This window comes from Numida meleagris, chromosome 1, assembly GCF_002078875.1.
Source record: "Numida meleagris isolate 19003 breed g44 Domestic line chromosome 1, NumMel1.0, whole genome shotgun sequence".
Lineage (NCBI taxonomy): Eukaryota > Metazoa > Chordata > Aves > Galliformes > Numididae > Numida > Numida meleagris.
Window position 1 is genome coordinate 66,193,681 of NC_034409.1, and position 21,721 is coordinate 66,215,401.

At 38.5% G+C, this 21,721-nt stretch overlaps 2 protein-coding genes across 5 annotated transcripts in view; one reads left to right on the forward strand and one right to left on the reverse strand.

Annotated features, from left to right (window-relative positions):
* On the forward strand, positions 1-16,726 carry PYROXD1 (pyridine nucleotide-disulphide oxidoreductase domain 1). 2 transcript variants are annotated; one of them, XM_021391356.1, is made up of 13 exons: positions 1-150; positions 546-807; positions 3,521-3,601; positions 6,503-6,622; positions 8,598-8,726; positions 9,806-9,879; positions 10,890-11,050; positions 11,446-11,546; positions 12,193-12,322; positions 12,962-13,074; positions 13,771-13,893; positions 14,148-14,285; positions 14,737-16,726. In XM_021391356.1, the coding sequence occupies exons 2-13, from the start codon at positions 727-729 to the stop codon at positions 14,983-14,985; spliced, it is 1,500 nt and encodes a 499-aa protein (XP_021247031.1). In that variant the 5' UTR covers positions 1-150; positions 546-726; the 3' UTR covers positions 14,986-16,726. The 2 variants fall into 2 exon arrangements, with proteins under 2 accessions (XP_021247031.1, XP_021247041.1); XM_021391366.1 differs by lacking the exons at positions 1-150; positions 546-807; positions 3,521-3,601; positions 6,503-6,622 and adding an exon at positions 6,833-6,992.
* The window catches only part of RECQL (RecQ like helicase), a 22,041-nt gene continuing 14,618 nt past the window's right edge, over positions 14,299-21,721 (reverse strand). The window contains exons 13-16 of one of the 3 annotated variants that reach the window (XR_002436762.1): positions 19,898-20,117; positions 18,904-19,033; positions 18,505-18,752; positions 14,299-14,444 (exon numbers count right to left, since the gene is read on the reverse strand). Coding sequence is in view for 1 of the 3 variants with exons in the window: in XM_021391340.1 (XP_021247015.1) it covers positions 18,564-18,752; positions 18,904-19,033; positions 19,898-20,117 (539 nt within the window). In the remaining 2 variants the exon portion in view is untranslated. Of the gene's footprint in view, positions 14,445-18,035; positions 18,753-18,903; positions 19,165-19,897; positions 20,118-21,721 lie in introns of those variants that run through there. The other 2 variants (XM_021391340.1, XR_002436763.1) reach the window with 2 other exon arrangements.

Consider the following 21,721-nt stretch of genomic DNA (forward strand, 5'->3'; position numbering starts at 1 on the left):
CCAGGTCCTTCTCTGCACAGCCCCTTTCCAGCAGGTCAGCCCTTACGTGTACTGACGCATGAAGTTATTCCACCCTAGTTGAAGGACTCTGCACTTGCCTTTGTTGAACCACATCAGATTTCTCTCCACCCAGCTCTTCAGCCTGGCCAGGTCAATCCTCATCCAGCTGTTCTCTAACAGCTTTAGTGTGTTCCTCTGAAGGTTACAAATAAGATGGCTCAGTGTCTTTATAAATTTTTTTTTTTTTTAAGAAATCTAAGAATTTTTTTTGTCTTAGTTTTCCCTTTCTGCTTCTTCCCTTCTAAATGCACTTTGTACAGCAGTAAAATACATGATTATCTATATAATACTTTCAGGATTGTGTTCAAAACTCGGGGGGCGGGGGAGTAGGAGAGAAGCCTGCTGAAAACAAGGTTTCACATTTTCATCCTTCTGGTTTCTGGCTAAAGAACAAAGAAAGGCTTTATTTATTTTTTTATTTATTTATCTCTCTCTTTTTTTTTTTTCAGTCTGTATCTTAATTACTTGCTATCTGCTCTTTACAGCCCCCTAACAAAGTCCCCCAGACCCTGACCAGAAGAGGAAACCGAGGCCGAGCTGCGCCAGCCGAGGACATTTGGGTGCCACCGCGCACCGTAGGCGGAGCGCCACCGCCTTCTTCCGCGTCTCGATGAGGAAGAGGCAGCACCTTCCTCTCTCGCTAGAACGCTCGGAAGAGGCGAGAGAATGGCGGCTGCGTCCGGCGTCGTGCGGAGCCGCTTTGTGGTGGTGGGAGGAGGCATCGCCGGAGTTACCTGCGCCGAGAAGGTACGGGCCGTGGGGCTGCTGCACGCCAGGCGCATGCGCGCCCCCCAGTCGTCTGGCGGTCCGTGCGGTCCCTGCTGTCAGCGCCGAGAGGCGGTTTGGGACCGTGTTTAACACTCCAGGAGACTGTTTGCCTGAAATAGAACTATGTGTAGTTGCCGTGGCCCCATTTCGCAATCAACGCTTATGATCTTTAAGATTGCTTCAAAAGGAGCTAGAAGTTATTGTTTTCTTGACAATGTTTTCATCATCATTAATGCCAGAGGTAGGGCTTCATTTTCTTCCAAATCTCACAGCGAGTGCCGTTGTTTCATTGATACATTTTTCCCAATCAAATTCTTTTGTGATCATGGAGACTTGCTGCTTTTTCTCATTTTTCCCACTGAAGGGAGTTGGAACTTGATGATCTTTGAGGTCCCTTCCAACCCAGGCCATTCTACAATTTTGTGATTCTATTTCCCAGCAGCAAAGGAAACGCAGAGTGAGTACTAGCAATCTAATAGCATATGTTTTAATTCACAGAATCACAGAGTTGTAGGGGTTGGCAGGAATCTCTAGAGATCATGCAGTCCAACCCCGTGCTAAAGCAGTTCCCTGCAGCAGCTCACACAGGTAGTTGTCCAGGCAGGTCTTGAATATCTCCAGAGAAGTATGCTGCCCAACCTCTCTGGGCAGCCTGTTCCAGTATTCCATCACTCTGACGGTGAAAGAGCTGCAACCCTGATGCTTTCTCATGCAGACTTTTAGGATACTCTCCATCTCCTTCCAGGCAGTACTGCAGGGGTTAAGAGTCAGTGTAAGTAGAAGTCCTCACTGAGTACCACATGTAATTCCATCCTCACATATAGTTTTTTTCTGTACGTGGATGGAAAGGGCCTTTTCAGAGAGCAGCACCTTCATGCCCATACTAGTATATTTATCAAGCCCATCAAAAATGGCCTGGTGTGTTCTGGAAGAATTTCTGTGCTGTGCTCTACATCTGTAGGTGCTGGCACGCATGAAATAATAAAACAGCAATGCTGAATACAGTCTTTCTCAGTCTTGAGACTGAGGGTAAAATTGCCTGGAATAAACGCCTTGTCTATCATACTGCATTTTGAGTACGTACTTCAGGTTTCTCAGGATGCTCTTTGGGAACAACCATTGCTTCAGCTCTAACTTTAAAAAAAAAAAAAATGCACAGTCACATAATTTTCAAGTACATTTAAAACAAACAGCCTCTCTGAATGCCTTAGAAGTCTTTTTTCTTTTTTTTTTTTTCCAATGTTAAATTTATTTCCTGTCATGAAATGTTTCATGTCTCAACCTAATTTCTACCTTCCGTATTTAGTTGCAAGATTTCTTTCAGGTTTCTCATGATTTTCCCATGTCCATATGTTTGGATAAACTTAGTATCTTATGTGGCAGATTTCTAGTTTTAGTAGTTTAAAAGATAAAGGAGTGGAACAACCTCAAGAGGACTTAATGAAAATTTCAAACAACCGCTCAGTCTTAGTAAAAGGAGAGGGATAAGCTTTAGAGCTTGTGTAAGTGGTACAAAGTATGTGATGTTGGTGTAAAAAGGTCTTAAATACATCTGATGGTTATTACCTGATCACGTGCTTTCCACAGCTTTCTGTAGTTTTTCAGAGACTTTTTTATTAGGCACAGCTGGGAGCAGCTGCAGAGGCATGTTGTGCTGCTCTGTTGCATGAATGTGTCAGCCATTCTCTCTTCTTTTCTGTCAGTATAAAACATACAGCTACAATAGGTATGAAATATGTATTAGGGAGTCATGCTATAAAGAGTGGATTACATGATGTTTTCCACATATCCTCATTAATGCATTTGTATTTTATGCCGGACGGATGGCTGTGTGGACCTCCCTTAAACCAGCAACAAAAAAACAGCAACTGTTGTTGGTTTAAAGTTGTCAACACTTTGACCTTCAGATTCTTCCCATCTGAAGTACCGTAATAAATGCTCATTTGCTCACGTAAAACAGAGAACATGCTTCCTGATGGTTTTTACAACCATCCTGTTCATCTGTAGAATACTGGTGATAAGGAACCCGGGTTCTGCTGTGGCTGAGCAATGCAGTACTTAAGGTGGAAATTCTTCACTGTGTCTTGCAGCCTGTAAGAGTCTTGTATTGCTTAACAGCATTCTGAAGATGATGAGCCACTTACGAGTTTAGAAACATAGAATCATAGAATTATCTAGGTTGGAAAAGACCTACAAGATCATCCAGTCCAACCATTCATCTACCACCAATATAACCTCACTAAACCATGTCTCTCAACACAACGTCTAAATGTTTCTTGAACACGCATCAGTTTACTAAATTACATTAAAAATAACCAGTAGGAATCAGTATTTCCTCTGCCAAGATGAAGTCTGTTAAAAAGTGTAACAAAAATGCAGGGAATCTCCATAAATGGTGTGATCAGAGTCATCCAGCAGCTGGCCTTTAGAATACAGTGAAAATAGTCTTTTGAATAGTCATTTTTGCAGTTGTTGCAGTTGTATGAAATAAATCTTGGGTTTCCCAATTTGATTCATTTCAGTTATTTCCTGTGTTATCCTTCCATAGTCTTGAAACGGTATTTCCCTGATCCAGTTTGACGTAATATAGTAACGTAGAAATGCATATTACTTTACTCCAATGATTTCATTGTTTATAATTCAAATTCTGCTGATGACTACTTGCTCATCGTGTTTTCTGTTTCTTTACAAGCTGGCCGTGGACTTCCCATCAGAAGACATTTTTTTAGTGACAGCTTCTCCAGTTATAAAAGCTGTAACCAATTTCAAACAGGTAAGAAAGATTTAATTTTTGTTATGGTGAGACCTCTTCAGAAGTCTGTACATGTACAGATAATTTTAGAGTCTAATCTTGAAAGTGATCATGACTGTGTGTTATTTTATAGTGAATCATAATCATTAGTAAGTTGTCAGTGAATGTATTCACAATAGTAGTAAATGGGCAAAGATTTAATTGGGTACTTACATGATTTAAGTGTTTAATACTGAAGCTGAAGCTTTATTTCACTGCTTTGCTAATGGGAATGCTCCATCTTAAGCTCCAAAATGGTATCTTTGGAATAAATTATTTAAGAAACTTAGTCTTGCTAGTGGATCTCAGATTCCCAACTGTTCTTACAGTAGTAGTATGTTTGAATCTCAGGCAGAATCAGACTTCTGACATGTAACAGAAAAGGAATATCCTTCTGAGAAACTGTGTTCAATTTCATCTCCAGAAGCTGGTGATTCAATTACTTCTTTGCTGCTATTTTTAAAAATAAAATAGTTTCATACTCGAGTTCAGATTTCTGGCTTGTAGGTTCATTAACCATAGGAACTCAGATCTTGCAAGGCACAGCTCTTTTTCCCACCATTTGGGAACAGATTTTACTGTAGGGCATGGAAAGAGTTGGGCTTGTATTACACAGAATTCAGGATGCAAAACTGCAAGCCACTTAAGCTAGCCCGTAGGAAGTTAGGTTTTTCCTCCTGGGGAAAGTTAAGACACCTGGAACTGACCTTCTGCTTGATATTTGTTTTCATCACTGTTTTTCTGAAACACAGTACATAGTACAGGTATATCTTAAGACAAGTAAAAAACCTTTTTATTTCTTTTAGGTTTGCAGGTCTCAGAATCAGTTTTCCTGGTGTATTAATGCTTAGATTCAAATTACTGAAGGGAGAAAATAAGGCATAAGAGATTTAAACAAAAGTTTTTGGTTTTAGTAGCTGAAACTGGCTACTAGCATCTCTTGCTTTTTTGTGCTTTTGTTGTTGTAGTTGTTGTTTTTTGTTCTCTATGAAGCTGATGAGATGCTCAGAATGTAGCTGAAAGACTGAGGGCTCTCTGTGAGAATGCAAAGTAACACCCAACTAATGAATCCCAAGCATAGATAAGGTTGGGCAGAGAATAGCTTGAGAGCAGCCCTGAGGAGAAGTATTTGGGAGTGTCGGTTGATGAAAGGTTCAACATGAGCCAGCAGTGTGTGCTTGCATCCCAGAAGGCCAAACCATATCCTGGGCTGCATCAAGAGAAGTGTGACCAGCAGGTCAGGAGAGGTGATTCTGCCCCTCTGCTCTGCTCTCGTGAGACTCCACCTGGAATGCTGCATCCAGTTCTGGAGACCCCAACACAAGAAGGACATGGAGCTGTTGGAGCAGGTCCAGAGGAGGGCCACCAAGATGATCAGAGGGCGGGAGCACCTCCTCTATGAGGACAGGCTGAGAGAGCTGGGCTTCTTCAGCCTGGAGAACAGAAGGCCCTGAGGAGACCTGATAGAAGCCTTCCAGTACCTGAAGGGGGCCTACAGGAAAGCTGGGGGGGACTTTTTATAAGGGCATGTAGTGGCAGGACGAGGGGAAACGGCTTTAAACTGGAAGAGGGTAGATTTAGACTAGAGATTAGGAAGAAGTTCTTTACTGTGAGGGTGGTGAGACACTGGATCAGGTTGCCCAGCGAGGTTGTGAATGCCCCTTCCCTGGAGGCGTTCAATGCCAGGCTGGATGGGGCTTTGAGCAATCTGGCCCAGAGGGACGCATCCCTGCCTATAGCAGGGAGGCTGGAACTAGATGATCTTAAAGGTCCCTTCCAACCCAAACTGTTCTATGATTCTGAGTTTCAGAACTTTACATCACTGGGGGTCATGGTTATCCAGGACAGACATTTATGCATTGCAGAGATGTAAAGTCTGTAATCCACATCAGCAGAAGTTTTGGCAAGTGAAGAGTAAGGGAATAACTAACCACTGTTTGAAGGCAGCAGCATCTAAGTTCTGGACATATGTACCTTAACCTCTCTGTGAATTGCAGAGGTGTCTCGTTCCTAGCTGTGCTCCAGATTGTTTGAGTACTTTTGAGTACCCTATAAAGTAGAAGGCCTGAAGGTTCCTATGCAGCTGTTTCCTTCTGGAACAAACCTCAGTTCAACATAACTTACTTGGGTGTCTCCCAAGTTTTGTTTTTTTTTTCCACCACTCTCTGAAATATCTGATAATGACTACATATATGCTGCTGAGTAAGTGCTCTGATGAGATCTTGAATCTGTTTTGCATAAACATTCATCTTACACATCTTGCTTACAAGCTGGACAAAAGTAAGCATTTTTCCTGACATAAGGACCAAGTAACAGCAACATGAGGTTTTTGAATTGTTAAATGTTAGAAGAAAATGTCACTGGGTACTTACTTTTTTTAAGAGGGGAAAAACATTTATTCTAGACAAAAGGGCTTCTATAATTTTCTGTGCTATTTTGAACAAAACATTCTTCCCCCAGAATACTTAAGAAAGATGCTTGCATGGGGGAGCAGGTAACATCATTGAGTGACTTTATCAGAGTTTTACCAGACAGGTCAGCAGGGTCTTGGAAACGCATCCAGTAAATTAAAAAAACAATGTTGCTAACACTACTAATATATATATGAAATAAAACATTATAGCAGCTAGTGTATCCATCAGGGTCAATAGCTTTAGAATTACAATTCTCTGTATTACTTTGACCCTTTGCCAAGGACGTGCATGAAAAGGTTCTATACATAAGCAAGTACTTTTGGCAGTGACACAGTAACATGGTTCAAGACAATATGGGCTTTATATTGTGACTTCTTTATTAGAAATTTACTTAATACATTTTTTTTACAAATTCAGAAATTAAAATGGATAGATTATTTGTATTTTTAAATCTTTCTGCTTCTTCCAGGTCTCAAAAACACTTGAGGAATTTGATGTAGAAGAGCAACCAAGTTCTTTATTAGAACAACGATATCCCAATATTAAAGTTATCCACTCTGCTGTAAAACAACTGAAAAGTGAGGAGCATGTAAGTTAATGTTTTCTCTTTTTAATTCAAACATGTTTTTTGAAGTTTAAAAAAAAAATAGATCTAAGAAACCATTGAATGATTTTGGCGTGAAATTCTATTCAAGAACATTCTTATTATTAAAATATAATTTACCAAAAATTACGAGGGAATATCTCTGTAGTGGAAATGCTAAGTCATGGCCTGAACCAGTGACTGAGCCCTGGTGGGAGCGCAGGGCCAACCCAGGGGAGCTCAGGTGCATGCAGCGCACCTGAGTGATTGGAAGGGGTGGAGCCAGGATCTACCCCTTCCCAGAGCTCATTTAAGTGTTGGCAGTGGTGGTAAGGGTATCTCACTGGAGATCTTGCTTACCTGGGGCCTTCCAAAGGTAAGTAGCTCTTTTCCTTTGTTTCTGTATCTATGGCTGCTGCGTTTGGGCTTGTCATCATTTGCTGCAGCCAAGGACTTTGTCACCTCGCTATTATCACTATATTTTTCATCACGTTATAGCGTTGCAACCTCCTACATTTAATGAAATATTTATAGTGTTGTTCAAGTAGACTGCGGCTACTTATTAAATGATTATAGATCAAAATTTACTTCTAAATTAACAGACCACGTCCTTTTGATTTGTATTCTTGATACCTTGGATCTGTGGTATTGGATACCTGGCTGGAACAGGAGGGAAAACAGTCAATTAAACCAATACAGTATATGAGTGTAGATGGCAGAAGAGTTTTGTAACCTTTAACTGTGTCTCTCTGATTCCGAAATTATTGTTTGTTCCTACAAAGGACCAAAGTTTTAACAACTTTATGATGCGTAAAAAAAACTGATTCTCAAAAGAACCAGTATTCTCATCTTTCCTTTGTTCTTTTTAACAAGAAAAACATTTCAAGTATAAGCAATGCACAGCACATACAGCTCCTACTTACTGTCCAAGTCAGCTTGATGTGCTTAGTTTTTTTTAATTCAATGATTATCAGAAATTCACATTTAGATCTCAGACTGTTCTTGCTCATTTTGAGTTGCAGAGCTGTGATTTCAGTTACGTTATAACGCTGCTTATATTACGACCCAAACTGTTGTCTTGTAGCTTCATCGTTGTATGCTTTTAGTTTAAGTCGATGCCAGTATTTCATGGATATGGATTTTGATGAATCTTTTTCCTTTGTTATCCTAAAATCTTTAAAACCTCCCTTTGTGTAAAACCACTGTAAACTATTTATCTTGTAGTTTGGGAAACATTGAAGTCACAATGTTAAATGTTAAGTATTGTTTGTTGCAGAGTGGTGTAGCTTGTTTAGTGCCTACCCTTTGTCTTTAGCGAAGAACTAAATCTGCAGTCTTTCTAAACTCTATTCTATAGGGTAATACCTAGTTAATGCAAATCTGCAGTTGTTTAAGCTAGGAAAAATAGAAGAGTTAGGTGCTAGTCTCCAATTCTGTGTGTGATTATTCATCTATTAAAAATCATCACAGACAAGAAAATGTTTTGGCGTCATAAAGCCTTACTTATTTGTCCCCTTATAAAACCAAAGATCTGGATTGAAAAGTGTTTTGCTCTTACATCTATCTTACTATTATCTAGAAATCTTATGAATGAGATTCCAATTGCTAATATAATAGTGCATAGGTCTACATCTCTTACTGGGGTGGAGGGACATCAACTCAGAGAAAACTGATTCTTTCAGCACAGATGGTGAGTACAGGGTGCCACCAAGAGGTAGCACTTATATTTCATGTGTCTTAAGTGTACCTGTTCTATTTCATCAGTCATACCATATCGCATCTTTAGACTTGTTAGTCTGTGGTAACTGTAACACAAACAAGATAGCACATAATGAGAGATTGGAAGCTGCTTCTTTTTTAAGAAGCCAGTTACAGCCTTTTGATATCTGCAAAATACTGTGACATCAAGGAAAAACAAAAAAAAAGCCAGTGTTATTACAGATGTCTCTGATTATTTTTCTTCCCTCTTAATTTTTAACAGAGAATTTTCACTGAAGATGGGAGAGAATATATGTATGAAAAACTCTGCCTGTGTGCTGGAGCAAAACCCAAATTAATAATTGAAGGAAACCCGTATGTATTAGGGATTCGGGATACTGACAGCGCACAGGTAAATGCGCTTTGGCCTTACACATGTGTAATGCATTTGTCTTTCTGCTGGAAATAGCTAAAAATGGCTGCAGAGTGCAATGGAGAAACATCAAATGCTGTTTATTATTTTATGTCCTTGAACAGGACATTTTTCAGTAGCAGAGAAAGAGCCTTTAGAAACATTAAATAATTAAGTTTCTGAATTTATTGAGTTTATGGGAGGGTCATAGATGGTGTTTCTAACATGGGAGTCCAGAATTAATGGTGTTCTTGTGCCCTCTGGGCAGAAGCCAACCTGAAAATGCAGATGGGAAGTAGGCATCAGTAGAAACTCCCCTGAAAAGGTGCATCCAGCGTGTTGTATGAAGGGCTGCTTCTTACTGGAAGGCGACTGAGGATGGACTTGGTCTGGTTGTACAGAAGAGAATTACTACTGTAGTCTAGACTGTGGACTACAAGATGTTTTTTGTGTGGTATTGTTTGTTTTGGATATTAGAACTTTATCTGAGGTTACAAAATGAAGGAGAACTAAAAATAGAAGCTGTATTGGCTTGTGTTTCTTTTATTGCTCTCACCATTAAGATTGGATTTGGAGATGTGTTTCTTTCTAAAAGTTTTTGGGGGCAAATAAAATCACTTCTCAGATTTTCTACAAATCATTTATTTTATTCCCTAATTCTAATCAGGAATTCTTACTTTCCCATATGTCTGTATCTTTGCTCTTTTAATGCTGTGAAAATTACCGTGAAAATTATACAAAGTATGATAAAATTTGATTAATAGACAATGCAATGCTAATGGTCTCTTAGACATTAAAATTTTTATGGATTCTATCCTGAGTTCTGTCAATTTGGCTTAAATGTAATTACTTAACATTCTCCTGGCTCAACTGGAGACTTACAAGGCTGCAGAAATAATTTCTTCCCATAATGTGATAGAACTTCATAGGTTTCATTGGCCTCTCTAACAGGTTCTTAGCATAAGTAAACATGTATCAGTAGTTGGAGAAAATGAAACTAAAACCACCAAGAAAAAAGAAAATAGTGGCAAGGATATATTTTATCAGTATTCATTCAATTGTTTTCTTTTCTGACACAGGCTTTCCAGAGGAATTTGGCTCGAGCTGAGAGAATAGTAGTGGTAGGAAATGGTGGGATTGCACTTGAATTAGTGTAAGTAAACTACCGAGTTATAAATCTACATATGCAAATAAAATCTGTAACAGTTTGATGTTCAATCTAGTGTGCATGAGTTTGGAAGAAGGTTGACTTATACAATTATAGCTTGTAAGGCATTTAGAAAAATTGTTTAAGAATGGTTTTTTCACCATATAGTGGAGTGTATTGTCACCTAAAATTCAGAAAGCTTTAAAAGAAGCTTTGACATACAGATATCAAGAATATACAGCATTTTTTCTAACTTGGCACCAGCAGTTTGCTGTTTAGGCTATTAACAGCAATATTTAAGTTATAAAACTTTCTGAACTCCTAGAGATGTAAGATGTAACAGAGAAACAGCTTTTCTTGCTGCCAGTCTGATTGAAGTTGATAGAGCTTCTGAACTGTCTGATGTGGCTTTTGTCACAGGGAAGATACTGGTTTGTGTGGTCACACAGTCTGATAGATTGCAGAACCATTTCTATTATACAATTATGTAGTCTTGCTTTGCATTGTAGGGAACTGTTTTTTCCACTGGACAGATACTAACTTGATGCTGGTTGGACTCGATGATCTTGAAGGTCTTTTCCAACCTAGATGATGCTATGGTTCTGTAAATTGTCCTCTGTATTCCAGTCCATGTTCCATCTCTCAGCATCTCTGATGGATGAGACCCAGTTGTCAGCAGTGGGCAGTCTGCACAAAATGACTGTTTTTTTCATTGTGAGGAACAGGAAATGCTAAGCGTTGTTATTACAGACTTGATCTACCTTTCCCTCCTGCCCTGACAACAGTTGAGGTTGTAGTCATGAGAAAGTACTAGCAGAAAGGTGTTTTGTTTTTTTCTTATGGTTTCCTTATGTAAATATTTAGAGGCTGTATTGGATTTGATAGGCTTAGAAGTCTTGTGTTCCTTATTTCTAGCTTCTGGAATAAAACCTTGCGGAATTCTTGTTGTGTTGCTGAGAGTCATAGATCCTTTTTTGGGTAGTCTGTAGTTTTATCCATTGTTCAAATGCCCACAGGTATGAAATTGAAGGCTGCGAAGTAATCTGGGCCATCAAAGACAAAGCCATTGGGAACACTTTTTTTGATGCAGGAGCAGCTGAATTCCTTATTCCAAAACTGACTGCTGAAAAACAAGAGACTCCAATTGAATGTAAAAGAACCAAGTATACAATGGAAGGTATTGTGTTTCAGTCCCCTAGCACTGCAGCAGCATTTAATATTAAAAATAGCCCTACAGTTAATTTAGCAGGCTGTAAGTACAATTTACTATTACAAGCTTGTAAGTTGGAGCCTGGCTAGCTCTTAAAGCCCCATGCCAACGCCTAGCAGTAGCATGGTTGTTTCAGAGGTGAGTGAGGTATAACACTGAAAGGTGTTAAAAGTATGTTTGGGAGGTCTGATGTCTGCAAATTAATTATGTTTGGGACTTCTCCTTACCTTGTTTGTTTCATGTTTCTGTCACCAAGTTTTGCAACCAGATTGTATGCCTCTTATTCATAATCCTTGTTCTGAATTCTGCAGGCAGAAAAGTGTGTATGCTAAATCTGATATTCTCTATCTCTTTGTCTCCAGGAAGTGAGAAAAAAGAAAGGCCCACAGCAGCATCTGACAAACTGGGCAGCGCCTTGGGCCCCGACTGGCATGAAGGCTTACAGCTGAAAGGAACCAAAGAGGTAAGTTCGTGATCTTGCTTGCATTTGTTCAGTTGTTGTTTTGTAGTGGTAAGCATTACAGAATTTATGATGATGAAATGTAACTTCTAGGATTATTAGAACAAGAAAAATAAAATGTGCTAGAACTGGTTCTCTTATCAGAATTACACAGAAAAACATGTTAGTCGTTTTCTTTTTCAAGAGGGAAGTGGCAAATCAGATCCACTGGTGTGGTTTCATCAATTTCCTCTTCAGATTGAAACATAAATGTTGGTTTGTCCATCTCTTCAGAACTGTTGTCAATCCAAGCATTAAACAGAAGCAGTGGTACTCCTGCTCTCTTACTTCTAGCTGCCTTCAGTATATCTTAGTATGTGAAAAATAGAATAGCGTAACTTGTACAGAGGTATAGGGTTATAATCTTTATCATAATTTAATTTATTATAGAAAACAGGAGGACTTGAATTCCTGAAAGACAGAAAAGATAAGTTGCTGTTTGCTACAGTTAGATCCATGCCAAAAATCAGAGTGTGGGAAGCTGGCTAATATGCTAGGTGTTAGGATGGGATATATGGGAATTCTTTTTTTCTGTTTAGTAATGCCTCAATTTAGATGAAAATATTTGCTATAATATTGTTGATTTAATGTTTTGACAATCTTTCTTCAGTTTTCTCATAAAATACATATTGAAATACTGTGTGAAGTAAAGAAAATCCACTCACAGCAAGAATTTATACAACTGCAACAGACTTCTTTGGCTTTTCCTAAGGAGGGGAAGAATGTAGAACCAGATGAAGGTAAGTGTGACAAAAAAAGCAAGTGCCAGTGCCGATTAGAAAAATGTGCTGAAGTCACGTTGGAGCATGTTTGAGCTTGATGGCTTTGTTTTAAAGAAAACGCAGACTTGAAAAAACAATTAAATGGAGTTCTAGAAGTTTTCATAGAATGGTTTGGGTTGGAAGGGACCTTTAAGATCATCTGGTTCCAACACCCCCCATAGGCAGGGACACCTCCCTCTAGATCAGGTTGCTCAAAGCCCCGTCCAGCCTGGCCTTGAACACCCCTGTTTGTAGGAGATGAGGATTTATGGGATATGTTTAAATTACAAAATGCTATGAATCAGACTTTGTTTCCACAAAGTCACCTAAATATTGTGTGCAGAATATTTACTCCTTTGGTGGTTCAATAAAGAAGGGATTTGATTCAGGAGAATCCAGAGAAAGCTGACAGTGGGACTGGGAGCTGAGCTCCAAATCTCAATTTCTGAATGAAATGAAGAAATTTCATGGGTAATGTCTGTATTTTGAAAATACTTTTTCCTACCTAATCAACCTAATAGCTCAAATTATTTTTCTTTTGATTTCACATCTTATAAGACATGATTAAAATAACTTATGTTGGTTATATTCTCAGGGCAAAATTTTCCCCTTTTTCAGTGCTGTGGCCTGTATATGTGGAATTAACTAATGGAAAAATGTATGGATGCAATTTCATTGTCAGTGCAACTGGAGTTGTGCCAAATGTGAAACCATTTCTTGATAGCAATAATGTAAGTACGCTGATTTACTTCAAAGTTTGAGCTGTTTGGTTTTGGTGTGTTTTTTTTTTTATCAGTAGGGGAAGATAAGCTCTTTCAAATGGTTTATGCGGTGAAACATTGTACAGCATTTCAAAATAAAGCTGGTACGTTGAATTGTGAAATGCAGTACTGATCTGTTCTTAAACTTAGAGGAAAGTGCAGATTGGTAGGAGATTCTACTTTTGTACATTAATTTTGTTTTGGCTTATTTGAAGGGTTTGACAAGATTCAGGAGAAATTCTGTAGGGGATTGGGTTGCGTTATAATATGGCGAAGTAATTCTTTACATGTAAGGGATTGCAAAAAATACTTTGTTCTGACACTTTTCAGGGAAATCTGTTCTGGTTTATTCCATTAAAAACAAAGGTGCCTTAAGATTGTGATGTTTGAACGTGCTCCTGCCTTTTAATCAGTCTTATCTAATTGAGTCAGATTAGACAAGAGAATGAATAGCTGTAAACTGTTTACACTGAAATACCTTGTCTCTGTTAAATGGAATGCAGAAGAGCATCTTGCTGAGTATTAATCCATATTTTACATCTTCAGATGATTAAGCAGAAATTTAAAAGTAGCAAATGAGGTGACCACTAAACATAGATAAAGGTAAATTACTCTGTTAAAATTACTGTGTTGTTTTCTTCTGTGCTGATCTGTGCAAATCCTTAGTTTGCTCTAGGTGAAGATGGAGGTCTTAAAGTAGATAAACACATGCACACGTCCCTGCCAGATATATATGCAGCTGGGGATATCTGCACGGCGGCGTGGGAACCCAGCCCGGTGTGGCATCAGGTAAAACAAATGATACAGTTGTGTGCTCAGTAGTAATCTAATCTACAGAGTAAAATACACAGCTATACGGATGTGAGGAAAAGTGGAATTGAACAGGAAACTATTGAGTTAGATAATCCTGGGCATGCTGATAACAGATAACTTTATCTACGTGGCTGGAAGCCAAGTTGTTCATCCTTCTGACTGATGAAAATATGTAGTATGCTTTCATTGCACACTGACACGTATCGTGTACCTTTTTGTTTTCTTTTCAGATGAGACTGTGGACTCAAGCTAGGCAGATGGGCTGGTATGCAGCAAAATGCATGGCAGCCGATGCTTTAGGGGAGTCTATTGATCTGGATTTCAGCTTTGAATTGTTTGCTCATGTAACAAAATTTTTCAATTACAAGGTAAATATACTCTTATCAGTTTTAAACCAGTGAGTAACACACACACTGCTTGTTTATCTTCAATTGCCAGCGCTGAACGGATGCTTTAATATTGATGAAACAGTGTTCTCTGCGTAATTAGTGTAGATTTTCTCTGTTCATGCTGACTGAATGCTGAAACTGAAAAGGACAAAGGTATCAGTTTTATTTCATTAAGATTCTGTTCGTGAAGAAATTCAATACAATTCAGCATGGGAATTGGCTCATTACTGGTTCTAGTGTGTAATATTTCAAGGTGAAGGTTTTTAATTATATTGTGGCTCCCAGAGCTAAAGGAAGGCGGATTTTCTTTTTACTCTAGGGGCAAATCCCCCTTTACATCGGTCTTTTGAAGCACAGAAATGGTATCAGTGAAAACACTAAAAGCCACTGCAATGTTCTTACAAGTGGTTTTTCTTTTTCCGTCTGCTAGGTGGTGGTTTTGGGAAAATTTAATGCTCAAGGCTTGGGTTTAGACCATGAACTAATGCTGAGATGTACCAAGGGACAAGAGTACGTTAAAGTGGTGATGCAGAACGGACGAATGATGGGAGCCGTGCTGATCGGTGAAACAGACCTGGAAGAAACCTTTGAAAACTTGATTTTAAATCAGATGGACCTTTCAGCCTATGGTGAAGATCTCCTGAATCCAGATATTGATATAGAAGACTATTTTGATTGAATGAAAACCGATTTCTATTTTGTATACTGTTTTAATACTGACTAATGTCTTATGAAACGTGCCTCCTGGGAGTTATCAGAAGCAGGGATAAGTGCAATTCCTTCTTTACGTTTTTGAGTTGATGTTGTCAAATTAATGAAAGGCAAATGAGGTTAATCTATGTAGAAATGCAGTGGCAAAAGCAAGTTGATTAATATTAACCGTGATTTGATCTAGACTAGATGAGAATATAAGATCAGGGCTATTGCACTCCTAAAAAGCAGGCTTCACTATGCTGTTAAGATAGCGCCGCATTCAGCTGAACACAGGGTAGTCTTCACTGTTGTAAATAAAGCTCTACATAATACATTTTAAATCTAGTGCCTCCCTACTAGGGAAAGAACCTTGTAATGTTTTGCCATCCATTCCACTCGCATCTGTCTGTTAATACCTTCAAGTACTTGCCTCAGGTTCTAAGTCTCCTATTCCAGGTTACCAGCACCATCTCTTTCAAGCTGGCACTTAAAGCTCTCGCCATCTGCAATGCAGTTTGCAAATACAGAACAAACTGGGGTGCTTCATGTTCGTTTTCTTTTTTTCATAACTTAATTTCTAAAGGAAAATCATTTTCTACTCAGCTAAATACAGAACACAAAAACTTTGAGAGCTAGGGTGAAGTGTATTGGAGCTTTTTTATAAAAACTGTCAACTCAGGTATTGTGGTAAAGCTGCAATGTTGCGCATCCTGTGTGATTTTCAACATGAGCAGTGTGAAGCCGCTCCAAGGAAGGGCTGACACAACACCACTGGTGGCTGTCACCTGCAGAGATCTTACCAGGATCCTGTGGAGCAGACTGCTGGACTCAACTCATTTGGTAGATGGTACTGGGTGCCATTCTGAATGCTGGAAAGCATCGCTCCAGAGGTACAGTCATAGCCACAAAGCTAGTATGGAAGTGTCACAGTCTCAGTACTGATTGTTTTGCTGCATGTTTTCATGGTTTTTTTTTTTTTTTTTCCTTAAAATGTTGTGTGATTTCTATTATGCTGATGGGATTCAAACATTCAACTACTGCAGCCAGATAAAGAAATCATTCAGGAGTTTTTATGTCCTTTTCCCTTTCTGCCCTCCCCCTACTTACTGTCATGCATATTGGTTCCAGGAAGGAATTTTTGGAGGTAAGAAATTCCAGTTTGACTTTTGGTAGCTAATGACAAACATGCTATTAAGTTGCAAAAGGGGGCTTAAGATTTAAATTTTATTTAAATTATTTTTTTAAATGTAAATCTTATAACAAGCTACCTGGATGTATGTTTAGTTATGTAAGATATACAGTAATAATCATGATACATATGTACAGGTTTGCTTCAATCAAGTTAATTTTTTTGTTATTAGTAATAATTCATTGCCTCATTTTCTAGGTGATAAAGTCCAGCTGTTTAAGCTATTCCTTAATGTTGTCTTTGTATTCTATGCAGCATTCATGGACACAAATTGTTTCATACTTGATTTTGGTTTTGATCTGCAGTTGGGAGTTAATATTTAGGGTTAAACTAGGAGCACTTTGTTGTACAAAGTTGGCACTATGTAATGGGACTTCTCTCAGAAAACCACTCTAATTATTTTGAAGAGAATGATTGTTTGTTTAATTAATTCCATTTTTGGCCAAGCTTTCAATTAATTGATGCATGAGAACTCTAAGCTTCAGTCACGAAATCCTACCAGAAAAATAAAGGTGAAGAGCTTTGTGTATACAAATAATCTGGGGTATTCTTGTGTGTGTGAAATTTTGAGCTGATACACATCTGAGCACTTATGAAAACATAGCAGATCAAACACTGAAACTCCTGTGTGCTCGCTAGCTCTTGCAGCCAGTAGTAGCTGTCTCTTTCCCCCTATAGTAGGGCAGTTGCCTATACTGCCATACTGGTGTATGTGTGCATCTAAGGAAGCCAACTTTTCCTCTGTTTAACTGTGTAGTAGAAACACGTACATTCTTTTGGTATCTAGAGCCCCTCTGCAAGGGAAGCAAAACGGTGTTGTAGCTAAAGATTTCCTCCAGTCCACTGGGATTGCTGAGGAGAGAGCGTGACCCATAACAGAATGCCACAGTTGAGCCAGGAGGGGGGTACAGGTCACTGTATTCCCATGTTACAGTGAAATGAGGCTCAAAAAGAAAAAAGGCTCCCTGGCACTCAATTATATAACAAAGAAGGTAGGGTTAAGCAAATAAAACAATACTAACACACTTGAAGTAATCAAACTCAGATTATAAACACACATTGTTCGGGATATAGAGGAAAGTAGAAATGGAAAGGAAGCTTGTAGTAAGCTCACCATTGCAGAAAGAATTGAAGCTCTTCACGCTTGCTAAGAAGCATCAGCTTTTTTTTTTTTTCCTTCAAGAGCTATTTCCTGTTGTGTGTGAGTCAATGCTAAGCTACAGGTTTTGCTCCTTGTTTGGGAAAAGAGTATCACTTTCCTCATCTTCACTTACTGCATGACAATGAACCTTTCCAAAATTTATCATAATGAGTCAGATGTAAATATTAGTATGCAAAAATGTTATGTGTTGAACAGCAGCTCCTCTCTCAGGCTTTGGTGAAACAGATTTAAATCACTTGTTAGGAAACTGCAGCCATCTTTATTTTCAGCTAATTTTACTAAGCAGGTGGCAAAGCTTCAGCTGATAACAATTTAAGGATGGAGTTTATTTAGTAAGAAAGATGTTGCAAGTGTTATGACCAGCTTTATAAAGAAATGGCTCTGAACTAGAAGTTCAGCTGGATGTTGCGTTTTCAAACCAGCTATTGCTGGTTCTGGGTTCATTTTTAGACTTCCCTGTAAAAGAAACAGATACACACAATACTGAGTCTGGTTAACTGCTTCCAAGCTTTCTAGTGGTTTGGAGAGGAGAAGCTGAGATAATTGGACAGAAGGATGGATGGGGTGGCATTGTTATCTTGCCATGGCCTTTAACTACCTCATGGAAGAGCACAGCAGCAATAGGGCCCAGCTTGAGCACAGTAAGAGGTAAGACATGAAGCAAGAGACAAGTTGCAACAGGAAATAAAAGCTCTAAGGAATTTCCTTTATTTTACTTTGTTGTTGTTGTTGTGAGCTGGTAAAACACCAGAACAAGTGCTGAGAACAGTTGTGATACCTCCATCCTTGGGGAGAAAAAGAACTGAGCAAGACATAGCCCAGAGCACACTGTTCTCAGAGAACTGAATTTGAGCAGTGAGGTGGCATTGGACAATCTGGAAGTCCCCCTCCAACGTGTGTGATTCTGCGACATTTACTGGGGTAGTTGTTATAAACTACATTTTCAAAAGAGTTAGAAAAGGCAACATGATAATTACATATTATAGTCATTGCTGTATTGTAAGATATGCACCCATTATTTTGATGTCAAGCATTTTTCTCTTGACCAGAAGACTTTTGCTACATTTGAGGATTTTAAAGGTACTTGTTTCCCTTTTTTTTTAAACTTAAATAATTTAAAAATTCACCATTACTAAAATGCAAACTGAGCTTACACACTGGACTGTCCATGGAGAGGCAAACATGATGAGATCCTCAATGCAGTTTGTGTTACTCAGTCAAGAACTACGGGTTGGTCATCTCCACCTGCCTGAAGCTTTGGCTTCTTCACATTTAAGCTAGTTCCACAGTTATGCCGCTTGCGTTCCTGTGACTTCTTCATCGCTGAATCTTGGCTAGTCTTCGAAACAGTCTGAGCATTTTCACTGCTTCCTTCTGAATTCGAAGATTCAGATGGTTTGTTCTGTAAGTCAGAAACAACTCTATTAAAATTCTAACATCAGTTTTCTTCTTTTCTAGCGTTCTCATGCGAAAGAGATGAGAGCTATTTTGAATAAACTGAACAGATGCCAACCTCTTAGAATAAGCTCTATGTAAAGTACAGATATAAATACCCTGTAAACGCTTTTCTTGTTTGTTGTCCCTTGTATCGTGATGATGTGTGCCTCATTTTTCAGCAGACCCGCTTTTGGTCCTATCTTCAGGTAGGATATTGTAGCAAATGCCGTGAAGCTGAAGTCTTCCCTGAGTAAATTAAATCGGTTTCATTGGTGAAGGTTGGGGACCAAGTCAGGATGGAGCATGCAGGGGAAAAACAGGATACATATGGTAATTCTTCTGATTGATGTTCCAAAAGCAGCTTGATTCTGCTTCACCTAGCCAAGCAGATAGTCACTTAACTTAATCTGGTCAATGGTTAACATAGTTTAGTTTGTGGACTTTTTTTTTACGTATATAAACACACACCCCTCCCAGTCTTTTGGAATAAATGGAGGAAAATAAAGAGGAAATATAATCAGGCAGCTGCTCACTCTCTCCAGACTATAAAAAGTAGCTGTGTAAAAGAATACAAAAAAACCAATCATAAATAATGAGATTAAATACTTGATTTTGTGCATATTTCTAAAATGATATCAGAAGACAAAACATACCTCACATAAAACTAGGTTAAAATAGAAGCACTGTTATTTTCACCATGCTTTCTTAGAATTTGAGTACCACTTTCCACATTAATCAGCCTGTCCTATCATAAATTCTACGTGGGTAACCTCATTTGCTTTGCTTATCCATGGCCTGTCAGTAGGACTCAGTATAAATAGCAGACTTCTCCAATACAAAGTTTCCTGCAGATCTAAAGGTTCCCCTTACATAACTGCAGAAGTTCCCAGCTTTTTAAAATTGAGAGAGGATGCAGTGTTTCAAGTGTTCCTACAACTTCTATTTTAACTTATTCAAGTAGAAATACAGTTACCTCCTCTGTTTTTTAAATACAGTAACTGATTCTGAAGGAGATGACAGAACATATCCATTAATATTATACAGAAGCAACATGACAATAGAGAAAAAATGACTATTAGTTGTAAAAGAAGAAAGTAATAACCTTCATACCTCAGATACTGCTGCAGCAGTAAATGGGCAACAATTCTCTCCAGTTCCTCTCGAGGGAGCTTTGGTGGAGTAACTTCAGCCACCCTGAGTTTTGATAAACCTTTTCCAGACCAAGCATCAATTAACTTCAGTGGAGTGAGCTTCTCGCTCATGTTTTCTGCTTGCTCAAGTATCTTGATCAGATCCCTGCAGTATCCTGTGATATCCTTTTTCTCAAGTGCTACAAAATCAGTAATATTTAAAATGCAAATCACTTATAGTTAGTTTCCACATGTAAAGTAGATGCATATATATGTAAGCACTTCTATATAGAAAGATATATCTATAAATACATGTGTCTATGTCCCATTTAATGCCAATGCTTTCAGTGCTTTGTTCTGTTTTTAAACTGTAACTTAACAAACTGAGCTGTAACTTTTCCTCTGTCCACATAGGATTTTTTCTAGTCAAACGTACATTTACATTTCTATTTCATTATTAAAACTCTGATCTTGCAAGCATTTTCAGGTGTTTGTATTAAAACCCCACAAATTATTTCACAGACGTATTTACAAAGCATAATATTTGTACAGTAGCTATTACATTATTCTGTGACTGGATTCCTTTTTGTCACCTATAATGTTTATTATGGAAAGATTAGAGAGCAAAGAGAACCTGAGGAACATGCTCAAGGCATTTCTTCTCTCAAGGTACTTATAGAGAAAATAAGAGAGATAAAAATATATTTAATTAATTGTACAAATTAGCTTCATCATGAATAATTATTTTTTTAAGTGTTCATCACTACATGATCTAAATGTTTCACAACAGACAGAGATGCTATTTTCCACATTTTACACAAATTCATCTGGTATTCAAAACATTTTAAGGTGTTTTTGTGCGTCTCAGTTAGAGATGCCCAAGAATAACTTTTTCTCAACATACTTCTCAAAGATTTCTTAGCCTTCATATGGCATTTCCTATGTCTGAGCTATGGGTCCCACTTAGTAAGTATGACAACAGATACTTTGCACATTTTCAGAGACTCATTGCTTTCTGGATGGGCACCAAAAATGACAGTTGAAGCAGCCATGGTCACCACAACAGTGTATTTTAAGCTAGCTACCCAACAGTGATCAGGATGCTTGTTGGCAAAGCAATGAAAGAATTTAAGTCCCAGAACTGCATTCTACTGAAGCCATCCTTTTTTACCATGCTACAGGACTTGTTTCAGCTCCTCTCCCAAACTCCCTGTACGTCTGGCCCATATGGTCCCACTTATAAACCCAACTTTCCTGCAAAGGGAAAGCACGCTCCAAACAAACTCTGTGCTATTAGGGCTGACACGTAGCAAAATCCTAAATTAGTGTGCACAACTGTCACATGCACAGTTGTGGTAAGGCAGGACTCATGAGCATGCAGTATTGAAATCCCTAGAGATTTTACCAGCCAAGTTGTAAAAGTACAAACTGTGCCTTCTCAGAGCCTAAGCGTGAACAGGTTGACATGGAAAGAGCAAAACTCCTTGAAATGCAGCTTTCATATTCCAGAGAAAACCCTTAAACAAAACAGGACACAAACCAATCTCCCCCATCCCTCATATTCACTTTTGGGAACAGATGAACTGCTGAGCCTGAAAGATATCTCAGGCAAAAAGCTGAACTAAGATGTATCCTGCTAAATACACCATAACTGGCAACACAAAGTCAATGAAAACTGATATTCGTAACAGAAGTTGCACTTGGATAACAGGCAATAGAGCAAGCATACTTTACAGAAGTTGCTCACAGTCACTCTAAACTAGATTATTTTTTAAGCCAACCTTTTCCATGTTCTCTGCCTTTA